Genomic DNA, 15,339 nt, shown 5'->3' on the forward strand with positions numbered 1-15,339 from the left:
GGCCACCACTTCATACTACCTACCTCCACCAAGACCATCGCCGTCAAACCGTGTTCTTCCAGAGATCTCACTTAAAGAACTCACTATGAGCATTGAGATGCTTTTGAAAAACATGAATTGTACCGTTATCGAGCACACCACGTGTTGGTTTTTGATCCATTCAAAGACGGTTCCTGCTTGCACCTGGTTTACTTCATTGAAGTGTGTTCAAATGTAATACATTTTGGTTAGCCAAGGCCAACGTCTAAGCCCTTTACTTGTCGATCTAAGGTTCAGCTTGATGATACGAATAACCAAACTGTAGGGCTGGATATAGCACGGCGTAATGAAATCTTCTTTTTTTTAACTTGACACAGAAATTTGTTCTGGTTGGTTTTTAAACCCTATATCCAAGTGGAATAGACGTGCCAAAGTTTCCTAAGCGAACTAGATGAAGCCATCCATCTACCTTTGCAATGTCCATGGTTTTTTGACATGGTACGTTGCTCAACAACTTTTGGAATATTTCTGACTTCAAATTTGTCACGTTATTTCGGGTGTTCGCACGAGGCATTCACTTCTGAATGCAGCCAGAAGATTGTCAAAATTTTGCAGCAAGATTAATCTTTCACTTTCAAAAAAAAAATAGTTTGGGGGAGTTTCCTGGCCCCTCCTCGTCCCTCCAAAGCAATGAAAAATGTCATCAGGCCATTTTAACCCAGCCAATGCGATTCAATGTGGAGATACATAACGTACTTCCTTTGATTAGATATTGGCAAATATCAAAAATGGAGATTGGTTAAAATCAGATCTTAATCTCAGCTTAGTGAACCATTTTGATCTCTCCTAAATAGCCAGAGTTCAAAACCATGAAACAAAAATTGAGATTGAGACTGGATTAAGCACTCTAATGGCAACGTTAAAGAGAGTCTCGATGCCCAGCGGAACAAATTCATATGTCAAGATGTATGTAGTTCCAAAAACATAGACCGTTTTATGTAACATGGCATTAAACCAAGCAGATTTCCATAAACGAATTTGGGATCGAAATGGAATCCACCTTACCAATAGGGTTTATGAGCATCTGGATCAGCTTCGAAGGCCACTTGATGCACTTTAGAGCTTGAACTTTTGAAAGCTAGGGCAAGCAAAAGCTAATCCTGGGTCGTAAATTTGCGATTAACACTTCAATCGTTAACGATGGGACAAAAATATTGCTGAGTCCGAAACTGGTTCTGATGTTTCATCCACAATACCATGCTGTGATAAGGATTTGAGGCATTTTATGCCAGTAACAAGCAAAATGGCGACTCTCTTACATACACTGGGATTGGGTGATAAACTTGAAAGTGGCGGCTGTGGCCAATGACGTGCCCATGCCCATTATCGTCAGTAAAAACGAGCTTCACTCACTGTTTGGACTTCAAGGCCCGAGATCAAAGGCCCAACTCATCGTCCATTCCATTCCATCTCAGCGAAATATCCAAGAGACATTTGGATTCGAAATACGCAATCACCAGATTCGTTGACATCGCTACTACTGTACATCCTTGCTAAGTCAAAGCATGCTCTCTTGGTCTTTGGCAAGGCTGAGGCCAAAACTCGAGGTATTAGTATTTCAATTCCACGGATCCACGTAAGATGTTCCCATGATGGTTAGAGAAGTTCGGTGTACTCTAGGGAGGTTTCGAAAAATTCCCCAACCAACTTGGACAAGTCGAGCGAACTGGGATATCAACTCAAGATTGTGGAACCTTCAATGGGAGCCTAGTATATTGTAAGTAAAGGAAAACTTGGTAAAGATCAAGCACGACATGGATAGATACTTGTGTCTTGCCAAGAGACTCAAACCACAATCATTTCCTCTCTCTTTCTCACAAAAAAAACTTTGGGAACATCCTCCATACTCGGAGAGATGTATGACTCCTAGACGGTTGGCCTACTTTAGGGTTAGTTCGTAATCCGATCTACCGTTTCTTCGGTTTCAAGGTTCAAAGTTTTTCACAAAAGCCCTCATTTGAGATGGTTTGCAAATAGATTATCGGAAACGGTTGAGGTTCATTCCCACAATAATGTCTTCGCAATCGAAAACACATCAGCAGCACATGATCTCTAAATAGGCCTTGAAAAACATGGTTCTTTGTCTTGATCAGGGCTTGAATGCTCAGGGCGACTAATGCACAGAACTTGACAGACAGCCCATAATTTTATAAGAAAACCTGCCTCAACATTCCCCAAACAATTGGCTCCCAAAATTGTATGGAATGAACTATTTGCAAAACCGATTTGATAAGGGGCTGTTATTTTTCACTACAGAGTCGAAGCTAGGCTTCATCACCTTGTGCTATATGTATTTGTAAAATTTCCCTAACTTAAGTGTTTCAAAGCGAGTTTGAATGAAACTCCAAGTTTAGACGAGTCCAAAGATAGTTGATAAAGCTTGTTTGCTCAGACTTTTAAGCAAAGTGATCATATATTTAGAATGGAAACGGGGACAAAACATAGCCGTCGTAACCGGGGAGTTGGATATATATATTAGTCTATGAATATTTCGAAAATGGTGACAAGGGCTCATTTCTCACTTGCCTAACCTAAGGGCCTCGTTTATAGGGGTTTTGGGGACAACGATGGTGTCTTTTCACAATGGATCTCAGGATGTGTTGTATCCTTGTCATCCGTTGTTATTTCATTTATGCTTACTCTTCCATATCCCTCATTACTCGCCATAGTTCATTTCCATTCACCTATATATGTATACCTCCATCTCTCAGCCACAAATATCATTCATACACCGTCACATGGCACTATAACAGGATGCAATCAATTTTGCCATGAAGCATTTCTTTATTGATCTTAATACCACCAAATAACTCCTTGAATGCCGACTACAATTGCACCATTATTGATGTTTAAATTTAACGTCCAGGGAGTGGAGTAGCATCCACTCTTTTCAGTTCAATGCAGTACGATTTGTGCAGCACTTGTATACGTTGACTCCTTGTTCCAATTTCCTGCCACCGTTCTGTAACTACATAGAGTAGACCGATAGAAATAGATGGATGGATGAATGGATGGTTCGAACCACCTTCTCGACATCCCAGGACCTATCTGTGTTGACTGAAAAGATCCTAAGATCCATTGCCAGTTAGTTAGGTAAAGTCTTCATAAGGTGGCTTTGAGCACTTACCTGAGATGGAAGTGGACTCGTCTTATGGAACAGAAACTTCCATCTGGCTTTACGTGCATTACATTTGCCCGAGGGTTTTCATGCGTGAGGACTGAGGAGGGATCAGATCGTGGCTGAAGTTTACATACATATTGGCCAAATTCGACTATCGAGAAAGGATATCTTATGGTAAAAGGAGCATCAAACATGGCCGGCCTTGACATTGTAAAAAGAAACCAATCATCCTTCGATAGGGCTAGGATCGATGCCTTCGCAATTTTAAAGTCAGTTCGACGAGAAATTCCACTCTCGGAGAAGCCCATCGCATTAGTTAATTAATTAGATCCAACAGAGAGGAAAGCAAGGAAGAAAAGCTAGTTTAAGAAATGCAGCCACAATCACCATCCATCATTATGTCCTCTGGGCAATAAGCCTTCCCAGACGCAGCGGCAGAACTAACTAGGACATATCACAAAAAACCCAAAACACAGCAGCGGAAACAAAGAAATGCCACCAACGGACTTTCCCTGAAGTGTCAGAGCCGAAGAGTTTTCGAATTTCTCTCTCACATCATCCACTTTTTCAAATGTCCTCCAAAATGTCACCTGGTTCACCTCAACAATGCTACAAAAAACGTGTCGTCGAGAACAGTAGCACCAACCAGCCAACAACCACCATCACCACCACCACCATCACCACCACTAACAACAACGACGACCGCCAAGGCCATGAGCAATCCCTTTGGCCTTATAACACTTCCGGAACATCTCGACGAACAATGGCCAAGTGGAGAGAAAAAGAAAGGCTGGCGTGGAATTTTCTGTGTTCAATCCTGTATTCTGTAATACCCCAGAAAAGCCGGATTGTCACACGCTTAACACTTCCATCAACCACCATTTCCTTGGGTCAACTTGGGTGTTTTCGAGAGAACAAGAAAGTGAATCGGCTTTCAGATAACAGATGAAACGAAATCAGGCCCCGGATATCAAAACAAGCTGCTGTGTCCTTCTTCCTTCCTTCCTTTCTTCCTTCCTCAGTCCTCAATCCGCAATCCGCAATCCTGTTCCTCCTTGCCATTGTACGTACGTACGTAGGTAGGTAGGTGGGTAGGTAGGTGGGCCTTCTCGCTCCTTGGAGCAAGACTCTTTTTCAAAGTAGTCCGACGCCAGAGGAGAAGTAAAAAGTGACGGGGATCGTCAGGTCGTCTGGTTCAGTGGTGGAAATGAATCTGTCACACCGAGATTGGAGTCAGTGATCCGAAAAAAGCTCCTCTAATCAGAATGGGAAATGGAACCTGGCGTCCCATCTCCACTTCTGACTTGCCAAGACGAATTAGGAACAAGATGTCTCCACCCGTTTTAGGGGGGTCATTGGCTCAACGAGATCGGCCGTATCAAACGAATAAAAGTGTGGATGTGGACGGCCCCCGACGACCTGATGTGAAGGATTGGACCTCAAGCAAAAAGCGACCTCCCACCTCCAACCTCGAATGGATTGTGCATTGAGCTCGAGAAATCAGCCAAAGAGTGGAGAGTGCCATCCAACTAACCAATGCTTAACCTGTTCGGAATTGCCCGATTAGTTCGAAAAATGGACAATTTGTACTTTGGATAAAGCCTTGATTTGATGACTTGACTTTCGGTGGGGTTTAAAGCACAAACAACGTGATTGCCTTGTAATTGCTGCTTCTCCCCTGATTCACGACTCATGAGTGTTCAAATATGGGGACGTTGAGGCAAGCTCTGGCAGGTTCGTTTGTTTGCTAGTACCAGAGTCAGGGATGTACGTAAGTTTGGGGCTTCAAACGCTTTTTTGAGAAGCTGACCCTTCTTTCGCATTGCTATATGAGGAAAGGTCAGCTTCGTTCAAACCCACTTTGAAACGCCAATTTTGCATCACTGGCATTGGCAGGCAAGTTTGTTTGCTGGTACCAGCGCTTGCCTAAATGCCCGAATACCGTCCATTTGATGTGCGTATGACAACCGCTCTCCATCCGTTCTATAATGATCGAATCGATTTGAGTACCGACCTGTAAGGTCAGCCAATGTACTTTGGAGACGATTCTTGTCAAAGGCTCTGTCTGGCCTCTCACGTTTTGTTGCCATGTCACTAAACCCGATCATCAAGAATCGATTGGCCAAATATGGATTTATCTTCCCATACCTAAGTTTTGGTCAACCTAAAGCCAATCAATTCCTCGAGTCTGCTCCCGTTGGTCATAAAGCAAATTCATCATCTGACGTACATTAGAGCATGAGCCTCTTACGCGGGAAGGATGTTCCTTATCCTATTCGCTTATTGAATCAATTCAAAAGATGCTACCCAGGTACCCCTAATTGTTGAGTTGATCAGTAACAATACATAGATAGATCCACTTGTACTCAAGTTGGAAACCCTCAGTGTATGGTGGAACCACCCCTCGTCGAGGATCTAATCAGAGCTTCTCCGCATGTCATACCTCGGGGCATGAGTCCTCGAAACGAGACTGCTTGGGATATACCCTTAACCTTAAAGTGTCACCGACTCTCTCTTTGGGTGGATAGCTGGCTGGCTTGGTCCCGGTTATTCTGGGTGTCTTGTTCCTATCCATTTCAGGATCACCGTTCGGGCTCAACCTCCTGAGAGGATATGACCCTTGACAGGGTTGACAGCCCACAGAAACCAGAGGCTGAGTGAGATCCCGACCAACGCACCCACCAATACATACTGTACAGTGTACTACATGGTACCGTAGAGACATTGGAAGCGATGAGAAACGATGATATAGCTGTACGTAAATTGGGTAGATTGGGTAGTTTGTTAGTTTGGGTGGGACTTGACTGCGATGGCCAAGAAACAGTGGGAGGTATGGCCAAACGTTTGGAAGAGGTTGTGGAAATTGACATGACCGTGAATTTGAAGAAAGTTGGTTGTTCGACATAAACTTCTGTTTTCTGGAATATGCTGGGGAAGATTAGATGACAGGTTGTCAAGCTGTGCTTGGTAAGCAAATTGCCTTGATGCGGACTCATATTTCATCTGTATTTGAGCCATTTCCAAACGCAATCATTGAGCAGCCTTCTTCCTTCCGATCTGAAGGACCAATTCGCGTTGAAATGAGAAATGACAGGAAGTTCGCTTCGATCCATCATCGATGGGCTAAATGCGTACAGTAGTAGTCTTTTGGATCTAAGCCCTCATTGACAGCGTTATTTTCGAGCTCCAGGAACAAAACAAAGCCCAGGAGACTTTTTATTGTACAATTGATTTTGGGGCGAATCGTGCCTTGAACTCTACATAGAAAAAGGTTTGAAACTGCATTGTAGAAAATTGTCTCATCAATGCTTTTGGAGTTGAACCTAATAATTAAGCCGGGATCCAATTGACCGATCAGTTATAATTGGGGACTTTAGTCCAAGCCAAACGAGCGACGCTCGATTGACAAAAACGTGGCACGTCCACAGCACGTGGATCCTTGTTTTGCTTCGAGACATGCAGCGGACAACTTTGGTTCAAAATCAGCTCGCTTGTTCTGATTTACACCCAAATTGTGGTGTTGAAACGGGTTGCAGTCCAAAAGGATCTTGAAAGACCTCATGTTCAGTGTTACCCTCCTACCCCTGTATTTGTTCCACAAAAGACAACAGAAGCCAGAAGAAGTTGAGGGTGAGAAACCTGACAACCAAATGAATACTGTATGTACGCACAGTCAATCATTTCTTCTTCCGCTCTAATCATGTGAATGATGAATGATCAAGCGAAGTCAAATTAGACCATTTTTGAAGGAAAGAGCCTTCCAATCTCGTAGCAATCTAACCCCGTCCCAATTGACGTAAACCAATCTCATTCATCAGACCTGTACCCCCATTTGTTGTTTTCCTATGGATTCAAACGTGTACATCTACTATGCATTGCAACACAGAACTGGCTTTTATGTTCAGATCATGAACAAGTGGAAAATGGACGCGTATGCTACGGGTTGAAAATCAATAACTCAGATGCAAGTCAATACGTTGCGCTCTTTATAACGAATCCACTTGCTGACAATTCAACGTCAGTTCCTCAGTTTTGGAAAAATCATCGTGAGATTAGTTCAACAGACTTAAAAGGAGCGATTGTCGCAGACTTAATGATCCGTTTATCTTCGATCTATCGGTCTATTGGTAACTCATTTGTCTTGACTTGTCTGGCCAAAAGAATTTTAAAAAGAATGATTTGAAGCTTGGTAAGTAGTATAACTCTTTCAAGAGGTTTATGAGTGCACTAAAGAAATGCATCCAAACATGTACAGAAACGTACTTGAAACATCTTGAAACAAGAAACATCTTGATGGCCTTACTAATTTCAAAGCCTTTAAAAGTGCAGAAGAATCTAGAAAACACTTCACCCACGAATAGGTGCTTTTATGGTGTGACAAACGGACCGCTATTTTGGAAATCTGTCATTGTCTGACAAAGCTGATTGAATTCGCTCTTTTCAATTGTACGCACTATATCACTGCTCTACGTAATCCTACTAAAAGGCAAAACTGGGTTGATAGAAAGCCTGTTGTTGCACGTTCTGTCGTGTTCGTGTTTGTTGGGTTAATGATAAAATGTCCGGATATGATGAAATCGGATCCAATCTAATTTGCTCTTGAAAAAAAACACGTGTAAACTAAGATCATGCCATCCTCTTGACAGAAATTGTAGGATGGTATTCAAAGCGTATGATGACAAGTCAAGAAAGAACGTAAGCTCCAAGGGCCCTCAGACTCCAAGTGGAGAGATTGAAAACGATGGTTCTGGTGTTTAACCTTGTGATGGAGATCGAATAGCCTCTTGAAATGAATATCAGATGCGTTGCAGCTAGCACTCTGTGTTAAAGGCGGAAAGACAGGCCGTGAAAGTTTAGAGCCTTGGCATGGTCTCTTCAGTCAAAGGCTCTTTGATTTTCCCCGGAGTGTTCAACCCTGTCCTTTAAGAGATCACTTTTGACCGACACAACACGGCGTTTGATGATGGTCGACCGATCGGCTTGATCTACCTACTAGTCTGGAACCAGCAGACATCTTGAGGTGGGCGGCGAAAACCGGGTTGCACCACTTGATTAGCGCTTGAGAGAGGGCCTGAAGGCCTGAAGGTCCGTCTGACAGACTCAATCGCGAGGTCGATTGAGGCCGCTCATTGTTACGTACTATAGACCACCCAATGGAGATGAATAAGAAGAGAGCAGGGAAAAATACTCGGGAAAGGAGGTCAACTTATTTGTTTCTAATGGAGTACTTTAGGCTTGAACATGCATTATCACTTAATTGTGTGGGACCAAGTTGACTGATTGTCCAAGTCACTCCATCTACGAGTACGAAATGACGAACGATCTTGTTGTGAAGGTCAAGCTAACCATCAACCAACCAACGACTTTTGTTTCCATTTCGCAAATAACTCAGAAGCAAGACGTCAATTACAGTCTTGACGGTGAGGCAGGCTTCCCATTTCCTTTCCTGCCTTGATAAAGGTTAGATGACTTCCCTTTCAGCCTTCAAAGAGAACGCCTAGGGTCACAATGAGAGGTGCTTGAACACAATTTCTCCAATGGTCGTCGAAGTCGTCGAGTTGATCCAATGAGGTTCTGCACTCTTACTGCGGTGTACGTATGTACCTACGACTACAAACACGATTACACAAATCCTTCCAGGCCAATCTGTTTCATGACGGAAGGGGTTACGTCATTATACGCTATAACCATATAATGACCTTTTAATGTGTGGCGGGGCGTGGGGCGAATTAGTATGGCCATGCATGGGATGAGTACTCGAGGTTGTGCTAATTGTCGAGGGAATCCGATCTGTCGTGACGGCCTCATTATTAGTCGAGTGAATTGGCTCGAAACGTTGAGCTGCTCTAGTGAGGGGGAGCTCTGTCCGTCTGTCCGTCCGTCCGTCCGTCCGTTTAAGAAGGTTGTTTGTTTTGGCCTTTTTGAAGAAGACAAAATCCGCATTCCTGCACATATCGCGGCTAATCTGAAGCACAACGATCTAAATTCTTTCATTTCTGGCGACAAGTGATCGCTGATCGTTCCTCCGTTTCTTGGCTGTTTCCTACTTGGGGATTGTCTCAACTCTCACCTTCGCTTACGCTCTTCGTCGCTCTGACATCCTTGATCTCGAGGCGCTTCAAGAATGTACCTCTAGTAAGCGCGTTTCTCTTTGTTGTTGTTATTATAATGATTACTCCCATTGTTAGTAATGCTATCGTTCAGATTTCAAATGTAACTGTTGTCGTTGTTTGTCTATATCTTTGAATAATGTTTTCACATTTTGTCACAATTAAGTAAGCGGAAGATTTCTTCTTGCTCTTACCACTCTTAACTCTGCATATTTCTCGTTCTCTGTCTCTGTGTGTATGTGTGTGTGTATGTGTGTGTGTGTGTGTTTGCTCCTTTAGCGAGACAAGCGGAGTTCGCGGAGACGGAAAGAGGGCCATTCTTCATCACGGAAAATGTCTAACCCCATTTATTTTCCGCCTTTCAACACTCGACTGGGCAGTGAGCACGGGCAGGAGGATTATTTTGCGCCCGGTCCAACTTTTGGGTGGTACATGCTGTTAGAGCATCCTTGTCTGGATCGACAAAGGATGCGCTCCTGCAGTGTCCCTCCCCATGTTGGTTGGAAAATGCTTCGTAATCCGAGGACATCGAGACTGAACATGGTTCAAAGGGAGTTGTTCTATTTGAAGATCCATTTTAAGCCTCTCTCCTCCTAGGATTCATTCGCCAGTCCTTTTGAACCAATCAAAGAAAAAAGGAATCGACGAGCAGGCGATAATCAAGAAACCAGTCTCTCGCTCTCGTTCCTCAGTGGCACGTAGTAGTAGCATTATGGACGTACTACACGTAACTACGAAATAATAGAAATCTCATCGATGAGACACATTGGATCGGGGATCCGTTGGCCTTGATGATTTCCAAGATGGCCTTTTGAACGGTCTGAAGTATTGAATGAATGAAGTCCCATCAGAGAATTGTTTACAATCAAACAATGTTCTTTTGGGCGTCATGGATCGTAGAAAGAAAGTTGGAAACTGACACGTGTTCAAATCTTTCACTTGTCTCCAAGTACCTCCACAAGCTACGCTCTTTCATGGTGTCTTTTAGATTCAACTCGAATCATTCGTGTAAACAACGAACCTTATTTGGTTTCGCAGGTATTGGTTCATTTATTTCTTGGGGAGTATGGCTTCAACTGACCAAATACAATGTGTTATCCTTTCAGCCAACCAAACTATATAAGAGTCATGGAAACGTTAAACCAGATTGCAAATTTTGAAAAGATGTTGATTTACTAGTTTAAAAATGAAAACAAAAACATATTACCAATTCACAAGATACTGATCGGTCAATCAATCAATCGGGTCGATCGATCGATGCATGCATGCAAATTACTCTGAGGCCAAACTGATGTATTCAGAGGTGCTGGGTAGTCAACTAATCATAATCCCCGGGGGAGACAGACTGAAGGCTGCACTCGGGTAAAACTAAGGGACAAAGAAATATGGAGCATAACATACATAAATACTTTCCCCCTGTTTGGACTCCTGTCAATTGCTTTGCAGTCCATCAAAGAATAAACGCTCGAGAAAGAGCGAGTGAGAGACTGATTCTCCAATAGAAACTAAAGATTATCTCAGTGATTCTCGAAGTACAGTTGATGCAATTCGTGAGTGTGCATTCAGATGGAGCTGACTTACCGTTGCTGACTGTGTCGCTGATCCAAAATAGAATTAAGATGTAATGAGGATAAAGCCGTCGGGCTTGAATGGGCTTTGGAAGTTTCATCTTGATTTGCTTCGATGTAGTAGTTCGATGTCGAACGTACCTACGTACGTAACTACGTACGTACGAAATGGGAAAAGAGAAACTATACGTAAGGGCTCTCTTCAATCTTTAGCTGATCATGACGTTCAATTCCACAAACGAGGCGATTCTTCGTTTTCCGTTTGTGGAACTTATACCCACTCACTATTGTTCCACCACTTTCCAAACGTTGCTCAACTGAAAGTTGCTGAAAGTTGAGCTTAAGGATCGGGAACTTACTTGTCTGGCCGAAACTGACTCTAACCTTGATCTCTTATTTTCGGCCGAGCATTTTCCGTGTTTGGTGTCGAGACCGGAAGCTCCCTCCCCATGAATCCATGAGTTCTACCTTTGACCTTCAGGCACCTTCAGGCTATTGAGAAAAAGGCCACTGTGGATGCTCAGAGTTCCAATTGATGCACAGCGTGACCCAATGGGCGATAACTATGAGCGTGCATGCCCATCGGTGCAACTCAAGAGGAACCAACTGAGAGTTCCTCCTCATTCATTCCGAGATTCAGGAAACCAGTACGTGAATAGTTGCTTGATAAGAGGGCCAGAGAGAGCCAGCCCACGGTGTGAGTGGTGTGTGTGTGTGTGAGCGTACAAATGTACGTACTCGTACGTATCTCTCGCTGTTGTTCGGCCCCTTTGAAATGCGCTCGGACCATCCTGAGACTGAAAGGATCATCTGAGTGCTCTCAAGGAATGGATGGGTGGATGGATGAGGTTTTCAATTTTGCATTGATTGAGTCCTGTCTCTTTGACAAAGTTGATGATGGTCCAAAGAGAGTGAGAGAGAAAGAGGAATGGGGAAGAAGGGGGGGCGGGGGGGGGAGGCCACCATCATCATTCATTTCCCCATTCTATACCGGCCTTTTCCTTCAGCGACTACTGCATGCCATCCCCCCGCGGACTCAAGGTGGATCTACTTGTCCCAAGGGGCTTCTAAAAAAGTCTCTTTGATTGGTTTCGATAAAAAAAACTTTTTTCTCTCCTCCTCTCTTCTTCTTCCTTTTCTTCTTCTTCTTCTTCTTACACTCTGCCGCTCGTTTCTAAAGCGGTGCTGGTTGGCTGACTGGCCTTGGTAGATCAAGGCCTAAATTTCAGCTTGGTTCAAGTTCTTTTCTCCCTCTTCGTAAGAGAGCGACTTTCAGCACTTGCTATGAAAGTTTGTCACTCCCGCCAATGAGAGGGATCCGCTGCCTTCGATTTGGATTAGAGCGAATACCAAAAGAGATTTATTCAAGAGGTGAATGGCAAAGGGAGCGAGCCATTCCATGTCTCCAATGGTCGGAAGGCCAAGTATTGGCTGTCCTACGTAGGCCTGCCTGTCAGCCAAAGGGATCAAACTTGTATGGAGTGAGGGGGCCCCAGTCTCATGTACGTAGTCTTGAAGCTCTTTATTTGAGCCCTTTGTATTTGAAAACTCTTGCTCTTCTACCCTTTTCTGGTTGTGCATGAATGAACTTTTGAAAGAGTGGTTTGAATTTGGCATCATATTTCAACCTCTTCCGAGGCCTCTTGTACGGTATCAATGCCAGCCACCAAGGGAGCGAATGCGATGAAAGGATTAGCCAAAAATAGATATCTACTAGATAGAGCACAGCTTTCCGTTTCTCGCTTCCGTTTTCTTCATGTATTGAGTGAATGCAATGCCCAATTGCAAGAAGGCAATACAAAACAACTCATAAAAAAAGTTTCGGACACAAAAAAGTGACCGGCCAATGGATGCCATCCAACAATCGGAATAGGAAGATGAAACAAATCAAGAGTGGATAAGTTTCTTCATGTACGCGCTCCCAATCGTGGCTCCCCAATGGGAATGTTGCTCATGCTAAGGGATCCATCATCATACTTGATCTGGATGGTTGAACCAAAACGGTTGGTCAGTGGACCTGGCTGCATAAAAAAACAATCTCTTTCCAAAAAACATCATATTCATTGGTAGTCCTTTACCAAGATTCGATCAACTTGGAAGGAACTCCAGATGTCCATTTGATGCTGATCAAACTAAAACTACCACCCCGTTTCGTTCTGCCTTGTTTCAGTTAGTTTGGCTCGGTCTTCCTTGGCGAGAACGCATGAATGAAAGCTGTAGTGGCAGAACCGTAATATTACGTGATGAACAAGTCCAAGAGCTTCACATTTTTTCTTCCCTTGTACAAAGGATACACATGGCTTCTTCATTTTGTTTCTTTTAAAAGGTAAGAAAGGGAGAGGAGGAAAAAGGGAAAACGTGCCACAGGAAGAGAGGAAGAAACAGCTTCGGAGCAGAAATTTTCCGGACCCGTTGACAGTGGGAAGAGAAATATTTTGGACCTACTTCAGAGGATGGAACAAATTGGCTCTGGCCAAAGTTACACGTAACAAAAAAAAAGGCCAAGTCCCTTGATTTACTTTGAACGCCAAGCAAAACTCGAGTGAAATATTCGAACACACATTGGTCTCTCTCCAGGGTCGGAATGTTTCGTTTCTCGCGGCCTTCGAAGCGAACTACTTTGTGCATCCCACGTCGATGGATGGAGAATTGCTTTTGTCCCGAGTAAATGCACTCACTACTCAGTCAGTAGCTAGCACGTACTAGCCCGAGAACATTAGGAACATGAACAGCAGTTCGGTATTTGATACCCAACGAGTTCGTCTTCCTCTGGCTTTTGTCCATGGTTAATGGGCCAATAAACACATTAGAATATGAAGAAAGGCACCTTCAGCGCATATCCTCTGTTTCGCTGGGGGGTTTAACAACCATTCACGGTGCCCCAGAAACTTGGGAGACTCTCCCATGTGTGCCACCAGGGGGCAGGACAGATTGTGTCCCACATCTGCCCATCATCCCATCCGATCTTTCTCCATCTCCTACCCTTTGTAAACCCGTTGTTCTAGGTACGTGTGTAGCAGTTGTTCCTTGAGCCAAGTGTGCCAAGCGTGAAACGGACTGACCTAATCCGCCAACCAAAGAAACGTCGTTTACCTTCGCGTTTGGGACTGACAACTTCTTCGGGACGAATTGGACTTTTTCATTACCCAAAGTACTTCCGTCAATGCATAGTAAGGAGCCTATTGTCCTCTCAACGTGTTGTGCACGTCTCGATACCGTATATACTCGTGCGTATACGCAATATCTATATATTCGTATTCACTCATCGGTCAATAACCGAGCCTGAAAGAAAGGAGAGGGCCTCCCGCTAGCGTCTTTATTGTTATTTGCCCTTGTTTCGTTCTTTCATTTATTGTGATTGGGTGGTGGACAACAGTGTGGCCTCAAAGACTAAGGCCAGATGATCATTTAACGACCATGATCTAATTGGAGCCATCGATTTGTGGCTTAGAGCTCAACTTCAATTGACTTTTACATTTGAACCAGTTCCGCCTCGGCGATGTCTAATCCCTCATGAAAGCTTCCAATTTCCCCACTCGGTCGGGCACACCGTTTAACATTGGTAGGAAAAAAGACTTTTGGAACAACTCTGCCTTGGAAAAAAGCCACTACCCCGGAACACTGGCAGATCGGCTCGTGACTTCTGCATTAAAGTTCGCTCATGAGGCAAAGTTCTCGCAGATGAAGGTGAATCTGCATTTCACCAAAGAGAAGTGTGCAAATTGCAACCACAGCACGCAAAAAGAGCGAAATGGAAAATGTATACCCTGCTCTTCGAACAATTCCTGGGTCTTCGGCACTTGCACCTAATTCTTATTCACCTTGTTTCTTCACTCACTGGTTGGTTTTCACTCGTACCCACTGGCACTCACTCATTCACTTTCTGGATTGGAGATTGACCCAGAACTGACCATTCTCGGTAAAAGCCGTTCTGGAGTAAGCACGCAGAATACTTTTTTTTGGCCATGAATGGTGCTGGGCAGTTGGAAGTCCATCATTGACTGGCACATCGATCCTATATGATTGCACTTGGCCCATTCGAGTGGTTCATCACCGTGTTTGAGCCTTCTGTTTCTGCCTCGTTGTTCCGAGTCTCGGCGAGTCCGGCGCTCATTGTTTGGTGCTCGATGTCCGTCGTTGTTGTTGCTGTTCCACGCAGAGATGCAGATATTCAGATTACGCCTTCTTGGCCACTCTCCGACTACCCAATGGGAAAGGATAAGTCATCATGAGCTAGAAGACAGAACATTCTTAACCGAGCTTCCTTGGTCCTGAAGTGAGTTCGTACATAGATGTAGTAAACGCATGAACGTAACTATGAGGGAACACACGAAGACTGACTGACTGACTGACTGAGTGACTGACTCTGGACCGTCGCCGTCACTCCGAACACCAAGGAACTCGGGGAAAGACGGAGACGATCGAATCTGTAGCTGGGACGAAATCTGAAACACCAACGAGAGACAGCGGGGGACAACAGAGAGAAAACAGAAAGAGAAAG

The 15,339-nt window shown here is 44.0% G+C and overlaps 1 protein-coding gene across 2 annotated transcripts in view; it reads right to left on the bottom strand.

Moving 5' to 3' along the window:
- LOC131888456 (zwei Ig domain protein zig-8-like) overlaps nucleotides 1-15,047 on the bottom strand; it is a 43,122-nt gene extending 28,075 nt beyond the window's left edge. The window contains exons 1-2 of one of the 2 annotated variants that reach the window (XM_059237312.1): nucleotides 14,314-15,047; nucleotides 10,852-11,136 (exon numbers count right to left, since the gene is read on the bottom strand). In XM_059237312.1, coding sequence (XP_059093295.1) covers nucleotides 10,852-10,939 — 88 coding nt within the window. In that variant the 5' untranslated portion in view covers nucleotides 10,940-11,136; nucleotides 14,314-15,047. Of the gene's footprint in view, nucleotides 1-10,851; nucleotides 11,155-14,313 lie in introns of those variants that run through there. The other variant, XM_059237313.1, reaches the window with a different exon arrangement.
- Nucleotides 15,048-15,339: the final 292 nt, after the last annotated feature.

The sequence above is a fragment of the Tigriopus californicus genome, chromosome 10, assembly GCF_007210705.1.
Source record: "Tigriopus californicus strain San Diego chromosome 10, Tcal_SD_v2.1, whole genome shotgun sequence".
Classification (NCBI taxonomy): domain Eukaryota; kingdom Metazoa; phylum Arthropoda; class Copepoda; order Harpacticoida; family Harpacticidae; genus Tigriopus; species Tigriopus californicus.